We start from the raw sequence: 27,579 nt of genomic DNA, 5'->3' as shown, positions 1-27,579 counted from the left end.
TTTCACATCATAGTCCATATCTCAGGCCATTAATGTTTTTTTTTTTTTTTTTTTTTTTTTTTTTAAAAAAGACAGACTGGAGAGAGGGGGAGGGAGAGGAGCAGTTCTGATAAACTCACCATCCTCTGCTCAAACCCTTCGCACCTCCCCCCGGTGTTTGCTTAGCTTCCCCGTCCTTTCTGGTTTACCTTTCCTCTGCTGGTCCGTTTGCTCTTCGTGTTCCTTTGTTTAGCTTAGTTACAGTTTACTAGGATGTGAAGTCCATGAAAGCAGGGGTACTGTTTGCTCTGCCACTACTGTATTCTTATGAACAGAACCCCGATCCACTCGGGGCGACAATGTATTAGGTTGAATATTGAACAACATATTCAAACTCCTACCTTTTCAGTGAGATGTAAGTGGAAGTCACATCCCGGAACCTCTTGGAAAGCTCTTTCAAAGGGGATAACTTCCACGGCTTTGTCTTCCTGCCCTTCACTCTCCCTTCGTTTTCCTGCCTGAAATACAGACATGAGGGTTGGAGCTGGAGCAGCCACCTTAGGTCCTGAGCTAAGGAGGATGGGACCAGGAGCTAGATGAATCAATCTTGGCCCTGAAGTCGTTGATCCCACCTTGACCTGCATACCCTGGGGACCGCATTAGTTATGGTCCTGACAGGACTTCTGTTACCTGGGGCCAAATGGAAGGAAGGAGTCAAATGGAGATGAGGAACTGGCATTGCAGACTCTACCGAAGGCTCATCACTTTCCCCACCCCGTTCTGATACCCCCTCCAGAAAAGGAACTGCTCTTCCTCTAACCTGGGTGAGAATCACCATCACCCAGTGAGCCACTGTTACCACTGGGAATAACTCTATTTAAAGCTCTATTTCCAATTGTTATCATTTATTAGTTCGGTGTTGATTTACTGAGTTCCTACTATCTACTGCTTGCTATGTTAACCACTGAAGCTCTACTGGTGAACAAGACACAACCCTGGCCCTCCTAGAGTTAGCTTACCAGTGAGCCCTAGTTTCAGCCCTCGATAGAACACAGAGCAGCAAGTATATTCCTTCCTCTGCACACCAGCCATTCAGTTATCACATGGCTTTAAAGGTGTCTCTTATCCAAGCAAAATGGACACCCTCTCTTTTTTCAGCCTTGCTCACATGGAATGGCATCCCGGATCAGACGCCCCTGCTCCCACTATGGTCTTGGAGACCATGGCCTCGGGCGAGTAGAAGAGTGAATGCCCGAGTGCACCTTGAGCTTATTACATCTGTTCTGGTTTCTCATGGCAATGTTGGCTTGTGTTCACTCTGTGGATCACCAAAACCACCAGGCGGCCAACTCTCCTCCACACTGTCCTCAGGTATTTGGCATTTACATCTCATGCTAGAAATGTCAATGCATTCCCGTTAGATTTCTCTTCATCATCTGCACCATTATCCCATCCTTTGAGCTCTTCCTTATCTTGATATCCAAGATAACTGTCACCTCTCAGGTTATCGATATTTCCCAGTCATGTATCATGAATAAACTAGAGGCCTAGCGCCCAAAATTCATGCACGGGTACAGTCCCTAGGCCTGGCCTGTGATCAGGGCCATCTTCTCCGGCTGCCTGCAGCTGACCCGGACCCCCCCGCCCCCGCCCCGGTTCCCTGTTTGCCATCCAGTGATCGGAGCCTGCTGGCCAGGGGGAGGAACTGAGAGGTCGGCCATTCCCACCCGCTCGCCAGCCCCACCCCCATCACCCTCTGTGTGTGGGGCGACTGGTGGGGTGGGGGCCTTGGCCTGGCGCTGCCCGCATCACCCACCACCCACCCCTGGTTCCCTGTTCATCATCGGGCGATTGGAGCCTGCTGGCCGGAGGGGGAGGGGGTGGGGGTGGGGGGGAGGGGAGGGAGGACGGGGGAGGGACCGAGAGGTGGTCATGTGACTCATAGTGACTGGTTGAGCAGTCATTCTGGTCTTTCCACCGTTAGGGTCAATTTGCACATTACCCTTTTATTATATAGGATTAGATAATCATATCTTCTTTGTTACTGACAAAAAAATGTTGAACTCAACAGTTTCAAAGATAAAACCCAGCAACACTCTTTCCAGGAAGATTAGTCACACAGTCTGTCAAGCTTCCATTTGCAACTCCGTACACTCATTCATTCCACTAACTTTAGGGAGTGCCTTCTTCTGGGCTGGATGCTGAGATGAAGAAATGAAACCACCTGAGTTCGGAAAGATAGACGTGTTGACATCCAACATGCACGAGTGTAGAGAGCCCACAGGCGGGAGTGCAAGCCATGTGACCTGGGAGAAGCAGGTAGGACCTCAAGGGGCTTCCAACGCAAAGCTCTAATGAGGGGCTTTACCAAGGATTTTGCTGAAATCGCTATGAACTAATTCAATAGGTTAGGCATTTCTCCAATGTTCCAAACTTGGGATCATATTCAAATTTAGAAGTGAAGTTCTTTACCAGGACTTGGTCCTTGCCACTTGGGATCCTACGGGTCACCGGTCTTTGCACCTCCCAGAAATGCATTCAAACTCCCCTTCCCGTCTCTCCTGAAGTTGAACTATCAACACAGATGGTTCTGATCATCTCCCGGCACCATGAAGGACCTCTGGTTACCAGCTAACTCTGCCTGAAGCCACTTCTCTGACCCTGAGGTTCGTGGAAGGTGGAGTCATACTTACAGGTCACCCCAGCCCCACAACAGCTTCTCTCCTGCTTCTTTTCCTCTCCCTGTCCTTCCGAGGTGCCCTCAGGAACCAAGAGGAGGTCCGGAAACCTCTCCAGCTACGGGGAGAGAGACAGGTGCAGCCTCCACACCCCAGTGACAGCCTTTGCCACATAACACAGTGCTGCTTATTGTATACGCCCCTGTGAGTTCGTGAGCTTTGGATTTTCTCATAGAATCCAACATTTTCCTCATGCAGTATGTACACAGTATGTACACAGTATGTACACAGTATTGTAAGTTTCTTTTCCAAATTTTAATTTATTATTGCACTCTTTCTCTGTGTGTGTGTTTATCTGCTAACTGCCAAACCATGCATCAGCTATGGGGAAGGCAGAGGTAGAGACGACGATGAACCAGAACTGGTCCCAGCCGTAAAAGGAACTGATGGTCCAATGGGGAAGGCAGACCTGCACGTGTATAGCACGAGGAAGTGGCTGTTCCGGTTTCTTTCTGATGGACAAGCATTTTGCAAAGACGAGCTATGTGAATGCATGGCAGGAACAGCCATTTCACACGGCTAAACACGTCATTGCCCTGGTGGGGGTGGAGGGGGAGGAGGAAGAGCATAAAAATGGTTATCATCACCCCTCATACGACAAAAACTAATTATTTGTCATGTTTTAGCTGCGTTTGTGCTAAAACCTCATGGTCCCCGAGACCCACCACTTCAGGTGAATTCCACACATTTGCACTTGACTTTGCAAAAGATTCCCAGTTACCCAGCAACGGGACCAAAGGGCCTGTCACTTTCCTGAAATAAGAGAGAAAAAAAGATTTATCTTGTTTTGGTAGCATTCCTTTACTTTTTTTTTTTAATATATTTTATTGATATTTTACAGAGAGGAAGGGAGAGGGATAGAGAGCTAGAAACATCTATGAGAGAGAAACATCGATCAGCTGCCTCCTGCACACCTCCCACTGGGGATGTGCCCGCAACCAAGGTACATGCCCTTGACCGGAATCGAACCCGGGACCCTTCAGTCCGGAGGCTCTATCTACTGAGCCAAACCGGTTTCGGCAACATTCCTTTACTTTCCACTCAAGAACACCATTTCAGAAAGTTGATGTCTGTGCTAAAAAAACAAAGACAAAAACAAAACAAAACAAAACAAAAAAACAGAAAAAATAACCCCCCTATTTCTATAAATTAAAAAAAAAGGCCAAGAAGCAGTGCTGTCTCCCTTAAAAAAAAATGAACTCATCAGAAAGACAGCACTTTTTCTTGTAAGAGGATCTTTAGCCTCTGCTTAGAATCACAAATCTCTCTCCTTCATGGAGAAAAATCAGTTCACAGGACGGGTGGCGCTTTAGCTGCTCCCAAAACCGGAGTGCAGTTTCCTAGTCTCCCCCCTGCTCCCGCCTGCACTCCCAGCCCCTGCCCCGTCCTCCCCTCCGTGAGCAGGGCCTCGGGTGTGCGTGGCGAAGAGGGCCTTTGGCGGGAGCCGCAGGGGAAGCCTGGCTGTGCAGGGGGCCGGGGGCAGGGTCCTCTCTGGGGCAGAGGGAGCGGTTTCAGCAGGACGGCCGCTGAAGGGGTTAACCCTGGCCTTGGCCGGCTGTCAGGGAAACTTTTTTTTCTGGCTCTGCTCCGGGTTTCCCCTTGAAGGGATTTCCCTCCGCCTCTGGACGAGACCCTTTATAAAGAGCAGACTTTCTATTTCACTCCCCACTGCGCCCACTGCCGCGGGAGCTGACCGCGCTTCCCAGGCACGTTCGCGGGCACAGGCAGGTCTGGGAGCCACTGCTTTCTCCTCGGCCAGCAGCGCAGCACCGCCTGGGAAGATGGAGGGGAGCTCTGGGGCCTTGACTCTACTTTGGATGGCGTTTGCTGCGTGTAAGTTCTGCTCCTGACCCGTGGGGAATGCTCGGGTTCTGAGTTAGCCCTGACTGTAGCTTCGGCCAGTTTTGCTGGGGGGTGAGGAAAAGCACTGGGATTCTTAAAACCAGGGGGGTGGGGAACAGAAGGTAACTTGACTTGCGACATGCTGTGAGCACTGCTGTGTGGTGTTATGAGCTGCAAATGGATGTGGCTTTGGATGGTTCCCCCCCCCCCCCCGCCCCCCCCCCCCACGTCAAAGGAGTCTGTGGCTCTGTCCCTGGTAAGGGCTATCTCTGGTTTCCTGTGCTTGCTAATGAGATCAAGCTTAGCAAACAACAACACAAAGCTGACAGATGGGCTTCAGGGTCAGATCATTCCAACACCTTCCTTGGCAGCGAGTCCCAATTCCCGTGCCTTTGGGGGGCCGTGCCGTCACGGGGGGGGGGGCGGGGGGGCAGGGTAGGAGAGCGCGGCCAGAGCACACTGCGCATTGTGCTGGGGCAGAGGCGAGCGGAATGCTAGACGAACCCGTGAGAGTTTGCCTTCCTCTTGCCTTCACAGCTCAAGCCTTTAAGATCGAGATCTCGCCTGAATCCCCCGTCATGGCCCCGATCGGCGCCTCGGTCTCGCTGACGTGCAGCGCCACGGGCTGCGAGGCCCCGGCTTTCTCCTGGAGGACCCAGATCGACAGCCCTCTGAACGGGAAGGTGCGGAGCGCCGGCTCCACGTCCACGCTCACCATGGACCCCGTGAGCTTCGAGAACGAGCACTCGTACCTGTGCACCGCCACGTGCGGGGCCAGGAAGGCGGAGCGGGGCATCGAGGTGCACGTCTACTGTGAGTACCTGCGCCTCCCATTGTCTCTCAAGTTTGCGTTAAATGAAGTTTCTAACGGGGGGGGGGGGGGGAGCGTTTGAACAGAAAAACATCGTCCGTGTCTAGATTCTTATTTTTTTATATATATATATTTTATTGGTTTTTTACAGAGAGGAAGGGAGAGAGATAGAGAATTAGAAACATCGATGAGAGAGAAACATCAATCAGCTGCCTCCTGCACACCTCCTACTGGGGATGTGCCCGCAACCCAGGTACATGCCCTTGACCGGAATCGAACCTGGGACCTCTCGGTCCGCAGGCCAACGCTCTATCCACTGAGCCAAACCGGTTAGGGCCGTGTCTAGATTCTTGGCCAGAGGACTAGATTCTCGCACCCAGAGAGTGAGAGACAGCCGAGATTAGCATGAGCCCGGGAGCCCGAGCCTTGGCTTCCACTTCCCACTGCCCAGACCTGGTGGCCGGGAAGACTTCACTGCTCTGCGCTTTGCTGCTCTGAGCCACCAGGGAAGCTCTCTAGAGTTTATTGCACAAACCTTTCTCTTGGAGTAGACCCTTCCGTGTTTACTTGGCCACGCGTCTACATGATCCACGAATGCCATCCTTCAGGGATTCCCCATTTCTTTAGTCTTGTGCAGTGGGGTGCTCAGCATGGGTGTAAGGGGGAGACGTATGAGTTAGTAACAGGCTCCTATACCAAAGCTCCCCCCTGGGACATAAGAAGAATATCTGCATCCACGTCGCTCACTGGATTTTGGGGTGGGTCAGTTTGAGTTCGTCCTTGCTGCTTTTGGTGCCATGAATCCTGGGTGTTCAACTGCTCAAGCCCAAGGGTATTTGCATAATGAATTAGATTTGCCTGGTGAATGTGAATGGATGCCCCTCGCTTAGCATTCCACCAGAATACATCCCCGTCTGCTCTCAGTCCGGCAAGTACAGTCAGCGGGGGGAGTGAACAACTAGCCTCCAATCAGTCACTGGCCTTGGTGACTGAGGGCCCCCCTTTCAGAAACAAAAACCACAGACCGGCTGTGCTTTCCAGCGCTTCACGGAGACCTACCTCACGTGACTGCTTTATGGTCACATTGCTTCCTTTCTGGTGTCTCGGAGCTCAGCTCTGCCCAGAAACCCGAGCCCATTCCTCCTGTCCCATGTGCTGCTAATTCTTCCCAGGACACTGCCTGGCAGGCTGCTTGCCATTGTGCGGGTCGTGCAGGCATCCTCGCTGTGTGTGCAGCTTCCTGAGCGCCAGAAGGGCCCCTTCTGTAAACAGAGGGAAAGCAGCAAGAGCTTGGATTGCCGGGCGGCGAACGGTGTGGGCCGTAGGCACAGGCCTTCCAGAATCGGAGGGACAGGGATTGTGGGTGGGAAAATGAAAAGGGCTGCGTTTCTTTCACATCCAAGACTTCCAGCCCCTTTGCCTCTGCTCACTCGTCCTAAGTCGCCGGAGATTTAAAGAAGAGAAGGGAAGACCTTCTGGCCCCCCTGGTCTTGCCTGGAGTTTTTCTTCCGTGTGTCTGTCTCGCATTATGTTGAACACACTCGGTTGTGAGTCGTTAGGGCTGAGACCTTTGGGTTATTATTGCAGAGCCTCGCATCCAGCCAAGCCCTCGTCAGCATCCTGAAGGTCTGACAAGGAAGCCTTTGCAAGGAGGCTGAGGCTGAGCCCAACCGTGCGTGCCCCGGGCCCTGAGAGGCGCCCTGCAGGGCTGGGCGGGCGCCGAGTTGGGCATTTCGGGGGGCAGCCCTGCCTTCCGGACTTCACAGAGCGCACAGGCGTCCCTTCCTGGTGGACCAGTTCCTGCCAGAGGCGCCCTTTTCAGGAGCCGGTCATGTAACGCGGCTCTCTCCCCTTCTGAGCACATCTCACCCAACCGCTCTTCTCTGCAATGGCGTGTTCAGCCTCGGTTTCTTACCTGTCAGAGGGGAATGTGTCTGCCCCGGCTAAAACAAGAGAATGTGATATAACGAAATAAAAACCCGCAGAGACGGTGCAGAAGAACAGAAATCCTGAGCTTAAATCCCAGGCTTCACACTGACTAGCGGGTGACTGGGGCCAGCTATGCAAATACACCAAGTGTGTGTTTTCACATCTGTGGAGCGTGGTCTCCATCTCTCAGGGTCATTGTGAGGATAGAATAAAATCACTCGTGCTAAATGAATGGCGCTGCGATGGGCACATGTAAGTCCTTAATAAACATTCATTTCCTCTCCCTTCTTTCACTCAATAACATGTAAACCTTAGACATACAGGAGCAGAGCTGAAGAATTGGCTGAAAGGTGACTGACTCTGATTCGTGAACTGATCCGAATCATGAAAGGCGACTTAAACAAAGAATCAAGAACGTCTTAACAGAAACTTTAGATTCGGTTTGCACTGCATTAAGCCCCTACGGGACCTGCCCCACACGAGCCCGGAGCCCACTCACGCGTGTTCATTTGATCTTTGCAGCTTTCCCCAAGGACCCGGAGATTCACCTGCGTGGCCCCCTGCAGGTGGGACAGCCGGTCACAGCCACGTGCCTGGTCCCTGACGTTTACCCATTCGACAGGCTGGAGATTGATTTGCTGAAGGACAACCGTCCCCTGAAAAACCAAGAATTTCTGGAGCCGATGGAGAGCAAATCTCTGGAAAACATGAGCTTGGAGGTGACCTTCACTCCTACCAGGGAGGACGTGGGAAAGGCTCTTGTGTGCCGAGCCACGTTGCACATCAATGAAGTTGCTGAAGAGCTCCGGAAAAGGGAGACCACGAAAGAACTGCAGGTCTACGGTAAGGGCTGTGGGACGGGCCAGCCTTAGTGGGATTTGGATCTTGGCTGGACACGGCAGTCCGCGTAGCGGCTGAAGTCAGGCAGAGACTTGTTTTAGTCCATTTTTATTCCGGGAGAACATAATATTTGTCAACAGTGCGTTTCCATGAAAAGAGTGCTGGATGTGGGTTAATAAGACTTGTGAACTTGGGTCACTTAATTTCTCTATTTCCCAGCCTATCGAAGGGAAGTAATAATACTATACACTGGGCAGTAGGAAATGGACTCAAATGGTATCATTTTTTATCATGTTTGTAAATTCTTATACTGCGCCCTGAACCATCGGGTACAGAGGTCTTACAAGGCGAGCACTGATTCTGTGGGTACTTGTGTGTGTGGTGGTGGGGGGGGCCGGGGGGGTGGAGAGGAGCTCTGGTTGCCTCCACACTCCCGGAGGCTGCGGGTCTGAGGCTGCGGTCTGAGGCCGCCTCCTCATCCCGGGCTGTGTGGGAGTGGCCCTGCTGCACTCCGTTCCAGCCTGGAAGGAACACTGCGTTCTGCTCTGCTCCCTCTCATTCTCTCCCAAGAGCATGCTTGGAAGAGAATGAGAGGGAGAGGCTTTTATCAAAACTCCGAAGAGTCAAGGTGGGGGATATTTTCCCAAAGAATGCAGAACTTGGACAAGAGAGCTATAACTAAGTCTTTGAACCACATTAAGAGTCTTTCTTAATTTCTGAGTATCTATAACCAATTGAAAACACCAACCATAAAAAAAAAATTAGCCCAATCAAACTAGTCAGAAACTGGATGGACTAATTTTTTTCTACTAGTCTGACACAGTGAGTGTGTCAAAGTCGTGGGCGCACAGATCCAGGCCTGTGGGAGAAATACGTCATTCCTGTTGGGTCGAGGCGGGGCTCAGCAGTTGCTGACATCGTGCCCTGTCTTTCCAGTCGCCCCCAAGAACACCACCGTCTCTGTGAGCCCCTCCACCAGGCTGCACGAGGGCGGCTCCGTGACAATGACCTGTGCCAGCCGCGGCCTGCCAGCTCCGCAGATTTTCTGGAGCAAGAAGTTAGACAACGGGAAGCTGCAGCCGCTGTCTGGAAATGCAACTCTCACTTTAATTGCCATGAGGGTGGAGGATTCTGGAATTTACGTGTGCGCAGGCGTGAACCTGGTTGGAGAAGACAGAAAAGAGGTGGAATTACTTGTTCAGGGTAAGTGAGGTGTGCCAAAGGCAGAGGACGATGCTGCCACTGGGCTCTGGGCCACGGTGAGGCAGCTTCCATGCCCGATGGCTCCCTCAGGTCTTACCGGTGCCCCATCTCATGGTCGCATGCTCCAGCTCAGTTATGTATTCACCTTCCTCACACCTGTGAGATGCAGTGCCTGCCACATGCTAGGTGCTCCATAATGGCAGGATGAATACTACATTGTACACGCGGGCAGCTCACATGTTTCATAGGTGAGGACATGGGGCTAAACTTGGACGGTTAAAAAAGGAGAATTCCACCTCGCCATCAGTAGATGCACTCAGTTGGGTGTTTGACTGGCATTCTCAGGAGACCAGGAAAGGCACCCCTGACAAAAGCATGGAGGGCGGGTCCTCTGTCCTGGAAGGCTCCACCCATCATAAGCTGCGTCCCATTGCAGTGAGAGGGAGACACGGCTGGGTGAGGAAGGGGTGTTCTGTCTGCATCCCAGGATACGGACAGCCTAAGCGGTAAAGAGGGACCTGAACTTGCAAAGGACCTCAGTGACCTTCCAGGTGCTCCCACAGGGGCCACAGACTCACGTGGGAACAGAGCGGCCACTGTAAAAAAAAAAAAAAAAAAAAAGAAGAAGCGATCTGAGACTTGTCCACAGGCAGGAAGTGGCTCTGTTGTAAAGTTCCCCCTTCCCACACCAGAGGGTCAGGAACCAGGAAGCTCTGGGCCTTGCTCTGAACGAGCTGCGGCTTTCAGCCTCAGAGCCCTCAGTCTCGGAGGTAATGTGAGGAAAGCCTTCTTGGGAAGCGACTACAGTGTCACAACCAGGCCAGCCACACCGAGAGAAACAGCTCCCCGCACAGAACAGAACCCGCGCGGGCTGGTGGATTTGGGGTGATTATGTGTTGAGGTCTCTTTCTTCCATCCCTAGCCCGCTAGTCACCAGGGCCAGGTGAGTGGTTTCCCGCCGAGTCTCACCGGTCACTTTCAGAGTTGCCCCACACTTCCTGTTTCTTCAGGGGAACAAAGTGGAGATTTCGAATTCCCTGTCTCCCCAGAGGGCAGGGTGTGTGCCCAGCAGCCAGAGGGCTTTCCTGGATGCTGGACACTTGGCAGGGTTGGCCCTCCCCTCTGAGTTGCCAGTCCCCGTGTTTTATTCCGCATCAAAGTTTAGAGGTGGCTCCTGAGCCACTTTAATGCTTGGCCCGTGACTTTGCTTTCGGTGTGACTTCCAACGCGTAACTTCACACCGTTGGGACAGATGCTCCGAGCACTGGTCCCCTGCGGGCCCTGTCTCACGGGAAGACCTGTGTTTGTGGCTTTCTTTAGTGCTTTTCTTAGGTCTTGTTTTACCTCCACACGAGGGTGACTGGATTGAGTTGTTCAAGCAGCTGAAAAGCTAGGATCCTGAATCAGACCCACCTGGCTTCAAGCTTTAATTTTGTCTCTTGCAAGTTGTATAACGTTATTCGGCAGTTCTGAGCCTAAGTTTCCTCAAGGAGGAGAAGGTGGTGGAGGAGGAGAAACAGGAGGAAGAGAAGGAGGGGAGAAGGGTGAGGAGGAGTAGGCAGAGGAGGAGAATTAGCGGAATGTTCATGAGGTTGTGAGGATTAAGTGAGATAATATACGTAAAGTGGTTCACACAATGCTGAATGCACTGGAACCTCTTAAATGCCTTGAGTGCTGTCCGCTATCGCAGGGATTTGATGTCTGCATCTGAGCAGACAGTGAATTATTGCTATGACATAATGCCTCCCTCTCTCTGGACAAATTCTTATCCGCGTTCATTCTGTTCAATGCCTGAGTCAGTGGACCGCTGTGGGTTCATCTTACAAGGTGTGGTGTCATTCCCATTGGTCCCAAGGTGGAAAGGAGTAACTGTTTCTGGGCGCAGATGTTAGCTTAAAGGAAATCACACCCGACGAAGACCACATGCTGGAATGCGGTGAAAGAAGAAAAGACTCACCTTCCTTTCGTCTTGTCCTTTTCCCCCAGAAAAACCGTTCACGGTTGAGATTGGCCCTGGACCCCAGGTCGCCGCTCGGCTTGGCGGCGTGGTCGTGCTGACATGCGGTGCCGCGGGCTGCGAGGCCCCGTCTTTCTCCTGGAGGACCCAGATGGACAGCCCTCTGAGCGGGCAGGTGCGGAGCGAGGGGCCCAGGTCCACGCTGACGCTGAGCCCTGTGGGTTTTGAGAACGAGCATTCGTACCTGTGCACCGTGACCTGCGGGCGCAAGAAACTGGAGAAGGGAGTCAAGGTGGACCTCTACTGTGAGTGCTTCCCACAGCCGTTTACTGTTCTGTTTTCAGTTCCGTCGGAAGAAATATAATATGGGTCTGTGATGTGCAATGAGACCCGGGTGTTTAGGAAGGGAAGTTAGCACTGGGAATGGTTCCTGACTCTCGGAACCAGAATTTCCGAGGCAACTTAGTTGGCCTAAATCTTCAGCACACATTACATACATGCACAGCATCGGCGGTCCTGTGTCTTGTCGGAGTCGGGCTCGGGAACACACCACGTGCTCACTGCTTCCTGTCCCCTCTGTGTGAGTGTGCGGGCGTTGGGGGTGAGAGTGAGCAGGGAGGGGCTCAGTGCCTGTTGCAATAACTGCGGAGGCATGATGGCCACTCAGCGTTAGACAGGAGCTGAGCCGAGCCTACTGTTCTGAAGACGCATTTGGAAAGCTGATGGGCAGGATGGGGAAATGAGGCAGCGGGGAGCAGAGGAAAGCCAGGAACAACGCGGGCAGGGAGTGTGGGTGGGCAGAGGGCACGGACAAGGGCAGTAGGTCAGGGGCCAGTGACCGAACTACATACACACCCTGCGCTTTTTCTTACTGTGCTTGTCACCTGAACAAGGGCCCTTACAACCCCAGATGGCCCCGGAGTCCACATTGCTGGAGCGCCTCTGTTTTTAACCAGTGAGGGACGACATATGCAAAGGGACCAACCTTTGTGACTGCTTTCAGAGGGTCACTCTGCCTTGTCTAGTTCAGCAGAATTCAAGGGGCCGTACTGTAGAGATTTCCACCAGGAAACCCGCCCCGACTGGGTCCCCCTCAGGGTTTGTTCGAAAGGAGGTAGAGTCTATCTATAAAGGGATTTGAGTCTCTAAAAGAAGGGTGAATTTGGTTGTTATCATATTACCCAGCGCCCGGGCTCCGGTGATGTAGGCTCGTTTCCAGCAGAAATGAGAACCACGGCGGAGCCCCCCTGCAGTTGGAAGCAGTTGAGGATGTATCGCTTTAACAGCATTTTACTCACGGGAGAGAAAAATGTCAGCATGGCTCTAGCTCTTGGCAACTATTTTAGTCTTGTGTTCATTGATTTGCATAAGATTTCATGTAAATCTTACTTAGAACCGGAATCTCTTACAGTTGTTTTTTCCTTAACTACAAGTATTGTCTGAGAGAGATGTACAACTTGCTGCCTACACGTGGCCATGGGACATTCCGATGTCTAAACCGAGATCTGGGCGGGGCAGGGCGGGGCGGGGGAGGATTGGGGGAGGGCTTCGTTGATGCTGAGAGCCCGTGCGGTTTGAGCTCTGAGCTCAGGGAAATGTGAGTCTGGTCCCAGCTCAGGACTTCCAGACCCGCTGCCAGTGACTGTCTCCTGGCCACTACCAGACTTGTCCGTTTTCCTAGCTTTGAAATAAGTGCTCTGTAGCTTTTCCCAGCTGTAAGTACGTTAAATAATCCCCACTTTATCAGGCTGTTTTAAGGACGGAGACTCAGTAAGGGACTAGCACGCAGTCAATATTCAACACATCTTGGCAAACACGTGAAACACGGCGTTACTAAATAAGATGGGGAAACGCGTGGGTCTCGGGGAGAGTCCGCCACGGCGCTCAGCAGCGCTGCGTCACTAGAAGAGGGAATAAGTACATTTATTACGGGATTGCTTCATTTACTACTTTCTGTTCCCAGCATCACATATATTTAGTATCGCAAACCTTTCTGCTTAACGTCGTTATTTACACAGTGGTGGCCATACTCTCCCAAGGGCTTTAAAGCTGTCACTGGAGAGCTTTGGATTTAATAGAGATTAGTTCCGATTTTCCGTTCAAAGCCACACACGAGCATCCTTTTTGCTTGGTGTTTGCAGCGTTCCCCAGAGACCCAGAGATTGAGACGAGCGGCGTGGTAGTGAGCGGCAGGCCGGTCACCGTGAGCTGCAAGGTGCCCGACGTGTACCCGCTGGAGCGGCTGGAGATCCAGCTCCTGAAGGGGGGCAGCGTGGTGAAGAATAAAAGCTTTCTGATGGACGCGGACAAGAAATCCCTAGAGACCGGGAGTCTGGACATGACCTTCGTCCCCACCACCGAAGACACTGGCGAAGCTCTTGTCTGTCTGGCTCAGTTACACCTGGACGAGCTGGACTTGGAACCCAGACAGCGGCAGAGTTCACAGACGCTCCACGTGAACAGTAAGTGTGGCGCACCCACGGTTTCACAGGGGTTCTTCCTCTCTTTTGCCAGGAAATAGTCAGTGGACACGAGGTTAGGAGTTAAAACCTCCGTGAAAAGGAAAAAGACTGAAAAGAAATGTCACATAATGATTATTTCATTTTTATTTATTTATTTTTTAAAATATATTTTATTGATTTTTTACAGAGAGGAAGGGAGAGGGATAGAGAGCTAGAAACATTGATGAGAGAGAAACATCGATCAGCTGCCTCCTGCACACCTCCCACTGGGGATGTGCCCGCAACCAAGGTACATGCCCTTGACCGGAATCGAACCCGGGACCCTTCAGTCCGCAGGCCGACGCTCTATCCACTGAGCCAAACCGGCTTCAGCCATAATGATTATTTTAACAAACACCCCCAACACTGAAGACAATAACCGCCTATTGATTGGCCTGTGATTCTATGAGACGGCGGCTTTGGCAGGGTGGTCGGGGCGGGTCATCTGCTCAGTGTGGCCTGAGATGAACTCGCTCACGCGGTCAGTTGGCGGGTCAGTGGGGCCTTCCTGGGATGCCTGGGCCTCCCTTTCTCCACGTGCGCTCTCACCCGCAAGGAAAGCGGCCTCGGTTTAGTCACCAGAACGAGGTGTTTCGAGAGGGAGATAGGCCTGGGCTTGGAGTCCTACAGTGGGACTTCCTTCGGTTACATGGGTCACAGGGAGCCACAGGGCAGCGTGGGTTCAACGGGTAGAAACATAGGCTCTGCCTTTTCACGGGAGAGTCCGATAATTGGTAGTCACGTTTAACGTTCCATAAGTGTTGTCCCACAGTACACTGTCATGGATCGTCCCCTCTTGGGTAGCAAGAGTTCCTGCAGAACCTGCCTGCCTTAGGAAATACCCAGGATGTGTCCATTTTTTTCTGTCTATGCTTCTGCATCTGCTAGGGTAAAAGGGGGCGGGAGCCCCCTTTGGTGAAGTCATCGAGGGTTATGAACTGTTCTAACCCATTGCTTGCATAGCCTGGCTTTGCGACATTATTAAAGCTCTTTGGAACTCAGGGCTTAAGGGGTCAAGCTAACAAGTGTCCCGCCCTTTCCAGTTGCCCCCAGGAACACCAGCATCCTGGTCAGCCCCTCCTCCATCCTGGAGGAAGGCAGTTCTGTGACGATGACATGCTCTAGCGATGGCCTCCCAGCACCCAGGTTCCGGTGGAGCAGGCAGCTTACGAATGGGCAGCTCCAGTTTCTTTCTGAGAACACAACGCTCACCTTAACTTCTACAAGAAGGGAAGATTCTGGTATTTATGTGTGTGAAGGGAGCAGCCTGGCTGGGATAAGCAGAAATGAAGTTGAATTAATTATCCAAGGTGAGCAGAGTGTGATTCGTGAGTTATTGCTAGTATTATTTTGGTTGTGTTAGTGCTTTTGAACAAAGTCCTCTTTACAATTTTTATTTTTAAATTACAGTTGATGCACAATATTATATTCATTTCAAGTGTATAACCCCGTGATTAGATATTTATGTAACTTACAAAGTGATCACACCAATAAATCCAGTATCCATCTGACACCATATGTAGTTATTATAATATTGATGATATTCCCTATGCTGTACTTTATATCCCATGACTATACTGTAATTACCAATTTGTACTTCTAAATCCCTTCACCATTTTCATCCAGTCCCCAAACACCTCCCATCTAGCAACTGTCAAAATATTCTCTGACCTATGAGTCTGTTTCTCTTCTGTGTTAGTTTATTATTATTATTTTTTTTAGATTCCACATATAAGTGAAATCATCTGGCATTTGTCTTTCTTTGTCTGATTTCTTTCACGCAGCACAATCCCCTGTTTGTCCATCCATGTTGTTGAAGATGATAAGATTCCAATCTTTTTTTGGCTCAGTCATAGTCCATTGTATACATCTACCACTTCTTTATCCATTCGTCTATTGATAGGTACTTAGGTTGCTTCCGTATCTTGACTGCAAATAATGCTGCAATAAACCTATGGATGTGTATGTTTTCTCCATGTAGTGTTTGGGGTTTCTTTGGATAAATACCCAGAAGTGAAATTGCTGGGCCCTTCTATGTCTCGTTATAGCCTTTATCTTAAACTCTATTTTGTCTGGTATAAGTGTTGCTACTCCATTTTTTTTTGTTTTTTTTTGTTTGTTTGTTTTCATTTTCATGAAATACCTTTTTCCATCCCTTTATTTTCAGTCTGTATGTGTCTTCTGATTTGAAGGGAGTCTCTTGTAGACAGCATATGTAAGGGTATTGTTTTGTTATCCATTCAGGCACCATATGTCTTTTGATTAGAGCATTGAATCCATTGCATTTCAAGTAATTATTGACAGGTATTTATTGCCATTTTATTATTCATATTTTTGATCTTTTATTTTCTTCTTCCTCTTAAAGAGGACCCTTTAACATTTCTTTTAATACTGGTTTGGTGGAGATGAACTCCTTTAGTTTTTTGTTTGTTTTTTTTTCCTGTCTGGGAAGCTCTTTATCTGTCTTTCGATTCTAAATGATAGCTTTACGTGGTAGAGTAATCTTGATTGTAGGTCCTTGCTTTTTCATCACTCTGAATATTTTGTGCTAATCCCTTCTGGCCTGCAAAGTTTCTATTGAGAAATCAACTTACAACCTTATGGGAACTCCCTTGTAGATAACTAACTGCTAAGAAAAAAAAAAAAAAAAAGAGTATATGGGGCTTCTGGGATAACTTCAAGCATATCAATGTTTGCATCAGAGGGGTGCCAGAAGGAGAAGAGAGTAAGAAATTGAAAATTTATTTGAAAAAAACAATGATGGAAACTCCCCTAACCCAGTTCAGGAAATAGACATGGAAGTCTAGGAAGCACAGAGACTCCCAAACAAGATGAACCCAAAGTCCTCTTTGAAAACAAAATCTTTACTAAACAAATGTATTAAGGGTTTTGAAGAGCTCACAATGTTTCCTATGCAAAGAAAATACCTGGAATAGTACTTTCTCATGAACCATGCCAAGTCTCTTATCCTAAAACTCTTTTAAACCTCAAGTGGACTGCCAGCTCCAGGAACCATGCCAGGAATCCCAGTTACACTTACAAGGCAATGATTATGGTGCTGAAATGAGAATAAGAAGACATATGTATGTATTTGAAAATTACTTATGATTAAAGCCATCATATCCGGCTGAATTGGACTCTCAGTGGTAATCTCACAAGGTGCCTGCTAGCATTTTCTTAGAAGCCTAAAGGGCACTTAAACCTTTGGTAAATGCCGAGATTAAGAATAGCAGTGACCACATCCTTTCGTTCAGTTTGATGGCATGGAAACACCAGAGTGGATTAAGCTATCAGATCCAGAGCCTCTCTTCCGGGTGGAGATCCAAGACTGAGGACAAAACAGTTCCTAGTTGACAGGTTGAAGCTATAGGTAATTTTAGGCAAAACCATAAAGTGATCAATTTGGAGTTTTTCTCCATACTTTCCCTGTTGGGGTCCAAGGCCCTTTTCTTCACTGGGGCTCTCAGACTCCTTGGTGTTATTTTCTTGGTAGTATTTCCACTAAGGTATTAGTGACTTTCTTGTTACCTCATCTCAGTAGTATTTCGTATTTTAAGGGAAGAACTTCGGAAGGCCAATGCACACCTTAAAGAAAGCCCTTAGGATGGATGTCAGGGTAGTGTCACTTGGGTTGAGGACAGAATCTCAAATCAAGTCAGAAAAACAGATAAACTTAAGGGGACTCTCACTTACGAAATGGTGCTGGAGGCCCTCCTCCCATGGGTTAAGTCATCACAGAGATGCGGCCTGTCAGGTGCCTAGCCCAGTGCCCGGCACTTAGGAGATGGTAGTTGTGGTTGTTAAGGATGGGAAGAAAGCCACCTCTACACAGCTGAATTTCTTGATCTGAGAGGATCCAGCCCATAAAGGCCTTTGCCTTTCAAGGAAGGACAAACCCTTTTGGTTACACGGCAGTGCAACTAAAAAAGGGCTCTTTTTCACACTGGAATTCTATAGCTGTTTACACAGCACCTGTCTTTTGGCTGGGCTGGGTAAAGGACTGAGGGATAGGCGAGAAGCATAAGAAATGTCTTCTCTTATTAAAAACATGACATTTACAGCCAACCAGTCAATGCTTGACATCTTTACTCACCCCTCTAAACATGCAATCAGTAAGCACATATAGCTCCTTGACAGCTATTGATGCTATTATTAATGCTGAATTGGTTTATATTTTACCCACTCAGAGTTGCCTCTCAAATTCTCTTTACAGTCGCTCCAAAAGACATGCAGCTTACAGCTTCTCCTTCTGAGAGCGTCCAGGAAGGAGACACTGTCATTATCTCCTGTACATGTGGAAATGTTCCCAAAACCTGGATAATCCTGAAGAAAAAAGCTGAGTCAGGGGACACCGTGCTCAAGTCCATAGAAGGCGCATATACCATCCACAAGGCCCAGTTAGAGGATGCGGGAGTGTACGAATGTGAATCTAAAAATGAGCGTGGCCTGCAGTCCAGAAGTATCACCCTTGATGTGAAAGGTTAGAGTTTTGGTCTTGTTTTTCAGAAATGTTAATGATAGGTCTGAATTTTGGTGGACGGTACAGAATTTCTAGGATGAGATGAATGAGTTGGCCAAAACGGAGCTCCATGTTGACAGTGTTCATTTCTTAATGCTTCCTAAGATAATAATGCACAGCTGCTCCAACCTATGGAGTTGGGCCAGGAAGTTGACATGAATCCTTGGTGAGTGCAGAGTTCCCATCTGCTTTTCTCAAAGTTCACAACTCGGCACTGGTCTCTGAGGTCTTGTGTCTCCTAAGTGTTTCAACATATTTTCTAAACCTTCCCCTGGGGGTTCCGAGAAAACGGAAAATGTAGGACTGACATGCGGGAAGAGGAGGGTTCCAGCCAGATCTGAGTCCTTCCTAACAGAAGAGAACTCGATTCTCTGAAAACTGCCCATTTGCTGGATCAACTCTTTTCAGGATAATAATCCTAACAATCAGGAGTGGCCATCTTGATGCAGAACCACTTTTATGAATCTTTATCTATACCATTACCTCCTTAAACATCCCAGCCCCTTGTAAATTCTATTTTATTCCGATGGAGGGTGGCGGGGAGCAGGCAATGGTCTCAGCAGAGAAACTTCAGGGGCTCCTTACTCTTTTAACCCCTCAATGACCACTCAAAAGGAAGATTTGTGGGTCCTCCTGGTGCGAGCAGAATAGGCCAGCCTTTTCTCATCCCTCTCCCACTCCTCTGTGTGCCAATGAACTCCCAGCTGTGGGCTGGAAGCCCTACTGGAGTGACTGGGATTGCAAACAAATGCAACTCTCCTACGAGCCCCGGGCGCTTGGCCAGCAGAGTTAGCAACCACTTGTCAATGTAAAGGGAATGTGAGCCTAGGTCAGATAACAGGTAAACTTTTACTCATCTGGCCCAAACTCTCAAGACTGCAGGCCTTACGTTCTGTTTTCTGTCTCCACAGTACCTCCTCAAAACACGACAATATCAATACACCCATCTAGAAATGTTAAAGAAGGGGAAAATGTCACAATTACATGTAAAACCTTTAGTCATCCACCTGAGTGATTGTCCTGAAAGAGTTGGTCTGGTCAATGAAGTGACTATGTGTTCAAAGAATGGAACATTCACCCTGTACCGGGTCACTCAGGATGACACGGGGTGTATGTGATCAGAACTTCCAATGAGGTTGGGGATGAGTCTGGATGGATTGAGATCTCAGTTATGAGTAGGTTGACATGCATGCATTCCTCTTTCCTTCAACCCTCCATGCCTGCAGGCCACCTTCAGTTAAGCCTAGCCCCAGGGAATCAGACTCCTAACACTTGTAATTAAAGACAAATCACAGCTTCTCCACTTTCTAACGCTATTTCTGTCTTTTCTAATTGTTCTGCGAAATTAGTAATTTAGGTATTTGCCATGTTCACTTATTACTTAACAATGACAGCACGTTGGGCACTCAGGAATCCAGGCCCCCAGGCCAAATATGGTTTAAAATAACGACACATCAATGGAGACAGAATCTGATATTTTCCCTGGGTGTCTTGAACTACTTTCCCCCTGTATTTGTCTGAGGTTTAAAATGAACTCTGTTTTGTTTTGGCTTGAATGTATCCCAGAAATAGCTGGGAGCCCTTAGGATTTCCAGTGTTTATACAGCTAATAGGAAACTGTGCTGGAAACTGTGTTGCTCTGGGAAGCGACTCAGCAGCAAATCTGTTTTACTGCAGATGCCCGAGGGGGAAAACTGAAGGCAAAAGCTAATGCTTATTAAATTTCAGAGGAAACAAAAGGAGCAGAAACACCACTGCCCAACATGCCTTTGGCATTGATGCCTGACCACAGGGTGATAATGACTTCCCGCTAACACCTGACCCTTCCACTTAGCCTGGTTAGATCTGCTCCAGCAAGGGAAAGGAGGACAACGAGGCGATAATCATCATGCTTAGGGTGAAGGGTAAAAACCTGAACAATTTGGAAAATTGACTCCCCAGCCTGACCCTCGTGATTCTTTTCTACTTGGGTGACATCCAGTGGTCAGAACCCTCTAGTCACATCACTCATTCTTCTGGGCCTAGACAGCGCACATGCTACCTGAAGACACGTAACCCCTGCGAGGTCACACGGTGCGGTGCTGAGGGAGGTCCAGGTGGAGGTGTCTCCAGCCAGGGCCTGGCTGTCTGCTGCACAGGTTCTTGTAAGGCTAAGATACCAAGTAGGCTTGCAGCTGTCAGATCACTCTAGCAGATGAGAGAGAGGACTAATTTTAGTTTTTGTATGCTATTACCTCCTGTACCCAACTTGCAACTGCATGACAAGATGACAGGATACAGAGAGGAGAAAGGTATGACTACTGAAAAATACGTAGCCCTGGCCAGGGGGCTCAGTTGGGTGGAGCGCCGTCCTGTACACCAAAAAGGGTTGCACATTCGACTGGGGTGCGTACGGGAGACAGCCGATCGATGTTTCTCTCTCCGTCTCTCTTTCTTTCTGTCTGTCTGTCTCTCCCTTCCTTCCTCTCTCTAAGGTCAATAAAATATAATATATATTGGCTGCCAGCTACTCCAAGCAGTGAGCCTGGTACTTGCTCTTCAGTGGTGGACCATAAAGAAAATAAGTAACTTACAATCTGCAGGAGGAAACCAAATTGAATAGGTAGTCATACAAAAAAAATGTTCAATTACAAGGTGTGATACTAAGAGCCAGAAAGGGGAAGTATAACGGATTATGAAAGCATATTGGGGCTCCTGATTTAGGTAGAGGGAGCAGTAGGTCAGAGATGGACTCTTTGAGGAAGTGATATTTATGCTCAAGTACAGTACTATCTCCAAACTTCAGTTTATCAAGAGATGATATAACTGGTGAAGGGGAGTCACATGTATATTAAGATGCCCTACTTGAGACATGGTTTTCCGTATGTCTCCATACAGGCCATTGGCAAGGACTCTTTTGCTTCCTGTCTTACACATGGTGTGTGACTATAGGGTTACACTCCAGATGTTACACGGATTTCCTTGCACAACTAAGCGGTTAGTCACCTCAGTTCGTGGTGACCAGAGTCCTCATTCTTTGGTACATATTTACATTTCCCAAAGCAAACACGCCTCCCCATGGCTTGTTCTCGTACGTGAGCCCTAAGGAGAGGCGCAATACCTTCCATTCTACAAGTGAGCCTGCCTCTGCTTGCCTCCACGTTTGTGGGAGCTGATAGCTGTCACTGACCCGCCACGGCTGTGGCCACTGTTTGGGCGACTCCGGGGAACATGCCTGTGGGGCCCTAAGGACCCTTCTCCCCGCTTTGCTTCTCTTCTCTTTGAGAACGCGCTGTATGTCCTGTGAACATGTGGGCATGTGACAGTGAAGCCACCTCTGCGTGCCAGACGTTAACTGCTCCCATTCCGTCACTTTCCAGGAAGAGAAGGCAGCAAGGACTACTTTTCTCCCGGGCTCCTGGTGCTGTACTGTGCGTCCTCCTTAATCGTCCCCGCCATTGGGATGATCGTGTACTTTGCGAGAAAGGCCAACATGAAGGGGTCCTACAGTCTCGTCGAAGCACAGAAATCGAAAGTGTAGCTGGCATTTGAAATGCTCGGCCACAGACACTGTCAGCCTGGAGCCTTCATTCTATTCCATGGGGAAAGCAACGGGCTGATTCCTGACTTCCGGACACGGCGGACTCTCAGAGGGAGACGGCTGCCCAAGCTTCTAGCTGTGACCCGAAGCCCAGGGCCAACTTCCTGTCTGAAACACAGGCAGGAGCACGGAGGTGTGCGGCCCGGAGCAGTCCCTTGATGTGTATATACAGTACCAGGACCTGTACATATGTCAGATAAAATTATGCCCTAGCAAGATTGCTTGGAATAGCAGTACCTGCGAGGGAGAGCTCTAAAATAATTCAACAGTGTTGCCTGGACTGGTTGGTCTAACGTAATGCGTCTTAGAAAAATTTAACATTAACATGGACTGGCAGCTGACCTGTATCATCTTTTTATACTGTTTTCCCTCCCTATAACAAAATTGGATTCCTATCAAGTTCATGGACAACAGCATCATGTTTGTAAAAACGCCAGGGTTTTATATTTTACAGGCAAATGATGAACCAAGAGGGTGCAGGGTTGACTTTCAGGTACTAAAACTTGGACCTCTGGTGTAATGGTTGACTGGGTTTCTCTGGACGGTACTGACATGGTACGGAGATGTTTGATGTTGTTTGTTCATCCCCCTCTTGTGCAACGTTCCCAAAGTGACCTAGTAATGCAACTTCTTTTGATCTCCTTTTGTAAATGTTTAGTCTTTTTGTAAGTAAAGTGGTCATTTCTGGACTTGTAAGAGTTGTGTGTTTATTACCAACTGCCTCCTTGAACCACATGGTAGCTCTTCTTGAAATCCCATGTTCCAAGGATGAAGAATTCAAACCCGCAGGAAAAAAAAGTAACACTCAAAATATGGGCCTCACACTGCTTTTATCAGCATCACCATGGGAACCTGAAGAAGTTCAGGTTTCTGGGTGCCATCTTAACCCACTGAATGGGAACATCAGGTTCTGTGTCCTTGGACTCTGCAATGTAAAGAATGTAAAGTACAGCACACATGAAGGCATGAACCCAGAAACATGCAGGGCAATGATGAGTGAACACCATGCACATTCCCTCAGACCTCAGCTGGAACGTGACTGTCCTTCAGAGCCTCGTAGAGGCACTCCTCCCTGCGACCCTCTCGCTGAGCAGTGATCAATACCTTCAATTCTATATTAGCCATTCCCTTGCTTTCTTTGGAGATTTTATACCTGAATAGCTAGCCCTAAGTAAAACAGTATATAATTTTGCCAGGTTTTGAATTTCATATAGATACTAGAGGCCTGGTGCATGAAAATTCATGCACTGGATGGGGGTCCCTCAGCCTGGCCTGCCCCCTCTCACAGTCCAGGAGCCCTCAGCGGTGGGAGGCGACCCGGCGATCAGGGGAAGGCGACGCACCCATCACACCTCTGCTGCTGCCACTGCCGGCAGTGCAAGCCTCGGTCAGCCCTGGTTACCTGAGCCTCGGGCGGCCCTGGGCAGCTGGGAAGCCGACATCTGAGGCTTGCTTGCACCTTGAGCCGGCCCTGGGTGGCTGGGGGTCTGAGGGGACTGGGGGACTCCGGAGGCAGGCGCACGGAGTGGCCGGACCCACCTGGGGGCGGGCCCAGCTGTGCCACGAGCCTGCCACCCCAGCGGGGCTTAGGGTACTGGGCACCGCCATCTTGTGGCTGTGGGTGCTGCCATCTTTGAGGGCGTGCCAGTCAATTAGCATATTCCCTCCTTATTGGCTGTGGGCACCGCCATCTTTGTGAGGGTGTGATGGTCAATTAGCATATTCCCTCTTTATTAGATGGGATAATCAAATGGTAAATTTGCCCATGACTTTATTCTTTCACTCAAATTTATGCATTTGCATAATTTATCCATGTTGCTATATACCAGTATAGCTACAGGTCATTCACTTTTTATTAGTTGTTAGTATTTATGACTCAATATTATAGCACAATATTATAAGATTTTGCCACAATTTATTTATCCATTATTTATCTACTGTTGATGGATGTTCGTGCTGTTTCCAGTTATTTTCCGTTATGAGCAATTATTTTACATGGTCCTGGCTAACAGTGACTGGAAAAACAAACCATGTACAAAAGAGTACATACTACATGACCTCATTTACATATAGTTCAAAGCATGCAACGATAGTGCATGGTGTTCACGTCAGGTACTGAGTACTTCCTGAGTGACCGTGACCGGAAAGGAGCACACTGTGGGTGGGGGGAGGGTTCGAGAGGCTGGGCGAAAAAGGTGTACTATTTTCCATTTTCCAAATTTGAATGCAATGCAATCACAGTCAGAAGCGTTCTTTTCTAGTGTGTGAACCATGGCAAGTATGTCTCCCAACAGCAGCCAGGTAAAAATAGCACCCTACCTGAGCTTGACACTTGGAATTCTCCAAGGCCTGTAAACATTCAGGGCTTCCAGGCCCAGCCCGGGGGAGGCAGCAGCTCTGGCTTGCTGAGCATTGGAATGTTGGCTCAGAGAATGAAAAGGAGAGGAAAATACTTGAACCACCTTTCACCACCGAGCCACCTCTGGGATTTCCAAATACGGCCTTGGCGGAGGGAAGGTGACACGGAGAGCCTGCACCCCATCACTCCACACTCTCGGAGGCTGGGAGCCAGGGAGGACCTGGCCGTGACTGTGGCTGAAAATGCCTCACCAAAGTGAAACGGGAGTTCAGTCTCCAGGTGTGGTCACGATGTCACCAGCTACCCGGCCTCATACCCGCGTCTCACGTAAACGTCGACTTTATGCCTCAAGAATCGTGTGGTCACTCCCTGCCAATCTCGCCTGGTTTCCTTCTGTGGGAATCTGATATTACTTAAGCAGATTGGGAAGGATTTAAGGAAATCCTGGGAAGGAGACAAACTGCCATATGGCTCTTTGTAAATTACTGAATCTGAGCAACTGGCTTCATTCATTCCTTTGCTCAGCCCTTTCAGCCGAGTGGCTCTGGACGTTTGTCCGTGTCTCTGACGTAATGAAATGATTCTATGATAAGCCTCTTCCAGGCTCACCCCTGCTAACCCCGTCCCAGTCTGGCCCTTGTTTCCGCCACGCAAAGGGAACATGGACTTCCCAGGATTTGCCCAAATAACTGGAGTCCTGCTTCACCAAACTCTCCAGAAAGAGTAAAGAGACTTTAGGAGCCTTTACACTTTACCAGGAAGAGAGAGGAGAAATGTGACTAATACCAGACATTCTAGAGGGCTTTCTTTTTCCTGTTTCCTTGTGAAGAAATACTGTGTTCTCGGGACTTTGGACTAGTGACGGCGCAGGCTGCTTTCCCATCGATAAAGGAGATGAGGGCAACACTAATGGGGAGGTGTGTTCCAGGGATGGGGTGGGATCCCCCAGAGAAGAGATCACATTCCAGTGACAACAATAAACCATAAACTGAAAACCACTAATTCCTGACTAATCCTGGTGAATGGAGGAAGACTTCCAACAGCACAGAATGGGGAGCTTGACGTGGATCTTGTAAAGATTCGACAGCTTTTTAAAAAAAAAATATATTTTTTTTATTGATTTCAGAAAGGACGGGAGAGAGAGAAACGTCAATGAGAATCATTGATGGGCTGCCTCCTGCACACCCCCTATTGGTGATTGAGCCTGCAATCCGTGCATGTGTCCTTGACTGGAATCGAACCCAGGACCCTTCAGTCCACAGGCTGATGCTCTATTCACTAAGCCAAACCGGCTAGAGCAAGACTTGACAGCGTTTAAAGTAAAAAAGGGAGCAGTGATAACGAGAATTTGAAAGAGGAAAGAAAATTTATGCCAGGCTAAATTGGTTTTTGATTTCACGAAGGCTCTAAAAAGGAGGAGTGCGACGAGACGCAGTGAAATCAGAACTTGGCAAGGGTTTGACGATGTTTCTTTAATCTTTGGGGGGCAGACGTGAGCCGGTTAGAATAACCCATTAAATGATGACAGACTGTGTCCTGGGCAAATGGGTCAGTTACCGAGAGAATGGGGGTGCGGTGGGGGGCATCTCATCAGTGACGGAGGGCACGATGTGTCTCAATCAGTTGTGCAGGGGAAGAAATGTGTTACTAATCCTGGAAAGTCAACTGCAAGGGCTGAGGTTTTCCCTCCGATGATGTCTCCCGCACTAGGTGGCTGGGAGGGGCGTGGGAGGTAAACCAGCAGGAGAGAACCGTGCCTGGCCCGCAAACGCTCACCACACATCCGGTGCCTGGCCCGCAAACGCTCACCACACATCCGGTGCCTGGCCCGCAAACCCTCACCACACATCCAGTGCCCCTCGCAGGAGGCTGCGTCTGTGCGTTGCTGCAGGGAACCTAGTGGGAGCTCTGGCCCTGGCTAGGCAGCGTGGCACTGGCTGACCCGCCTCCCCAATCTGGATCTGAGATGGGGCCGAAGCCGAAGCAGGAAGTAGCTAATGTATTGGTTCCAGCAAAAGCATTTAAAAAGATTCCAGTCTGAGTCATGGAGAAGGCCAGGCGAAAGTGAATATAAATAATATAAAACCCTGTTCCAGTCCCAAACGGCCAGGATATAATTGGGACATTGTTTTAAACTGCTGCCCACTGTCCATTGTGACAGGGGCAGTAATTAAATAAAGCTGATTTAGAGGAAGCCAATCAGGCTGGAGAGAGGGGCTAAGGAACTGAGATGTTGAGATTAGAAAGAAGACTTCGGGATGTGAGATCTGCCATCAAATATGTGAAAGACAACACTACAGCAGAACAATGGAAAGAACTCAGGGCTTTTAACTCCGATGGTGGTAGACCTCAGGGTTCCTTTCAAGCCTGGGATTCTAGGAAACGTGTGTTATGGTTTTATAATAAATCAGGATCAGAATGCCCAGGGCCCACCCTTTTGGTATCAAAACCAAGGAGCAGAGTGGAGCCCAAGCTGCCGGGGCCTCTGCCAGCTGGGCTTCCTGTGGTGGTCATTCTAAGGAGGGCATCCAGGGGACACGCCAGAGGCTTAGGTAACAAACAGGAAAGCTGGACAAATGTCATAATGATGAGAAGATAGACTAAAAAAAGAAAAAAAAAAAAGATGGCAGAAGCAACTGGAGAAGCCAAAAAAATCAGGATGCCACAATCAGTGGGGTGAGGGTAGAAGGAAGGGAAATAATGGAGCCAGCGTTGGAGTGGGATGGCAGAGTGACAGCGAGAGACAGGTCAGGTCAAAGCCTGTGACCGCAACCTTTTTGGTGTACTGGATGACACTCCAACCGACAAAGCCACCCATTTTATAACTGGACTAGAGGCCCGGTGCACTAAATTTGTACACTTAGGTGGGGGGGGTGTGTCTCTCAGCCTGGCCTGCACCCTCTCGCAGTCTGGAAGCCCTCGGGGGATGTCCGACTGCCGGCTTAGGCCCGCTCCCCGTGGATGCTGTGCTTCTGGCTGAGCATCCTGACTTCTGGCTGAGCAGCACTCCCCCTGTGGGAGTGCACTGACCACCAGCGGGCAGCTCCTGTGTTGAGCTTCTCCCCCCCTCCCCCTGGTGGTCAGTGTGTGTCACAGCGACCGGTCATTCCACTGTTTGGTCAATTTGCATATTAACCTTTTATTATATAGGATTGTTTGTCTTTTTTTGTTGAGTTGTAGGGATTTAAAAAATATATTCTGGATATTAAACCTTTATTAGACCACCCTAGCTGGGTAGCTTAGTCAGTTAGAGCATCGTCCTGATACTCCAAGGTTGTGGGTTTGATCCTCAGTCGGGACCCATATAAGAATCAACCAATG

General features: G+C 49.2%; 1 protein-coding gene across 1 annotated transcript; it reads left to right on the top strand.

The window, feature by feature from the left end:
• The first annotated feature begins 3,981 nt into the window (after nucleotides 1-3,981).
• On the top strand, nucleotides 3,982-22,588 carry VCAM1 (vascular cell adhesion molecule 1). Its single transcript, XM_080647571.1, has 9 exons — nucleotides 3,982-4,550; nucleotides 5,097-5,372; nucleotides 7,822-8,142; nucleotides 9,076-9,342; nucleotides 11,329-11,604; nucleotides 13,441-13,761; nucleotides 14,844-15,110; nucleotides 18,014-18,280; nucleotides 21,679-22,588. The coding sequence occupies exons 1-9, from the start codon at nucleotides 4,499-4,501 to the stop codon at nucleotides 21,837-21,839; spliced, it is 2,208 nt and encodes a 735-aa protein (XP_080503697.1). The 5' UTR covers nucleotides 3,982-4,498; the 3' UTR covers nucleotides 21,840-22,588.
• Nucleotides 22,589-27,579: the final 4,991 nt, after the last annotated feature.

The sequence above is a fragment of the Plecotus auritus genome (assembly GCF_963455305.1).
Source record: "Plecotus auritus genome assembly, chromosome: 12".
NCBI classification, from domain to species: Eukaryota; Metazoa; Chordata; class Mammalia; order Chiroptera; family Vespertilionidae; genus Plecotus; species Plecotus auritus.
This window is presented reverse-complemented; position numbering and strand designations above follow the sequence as displayed.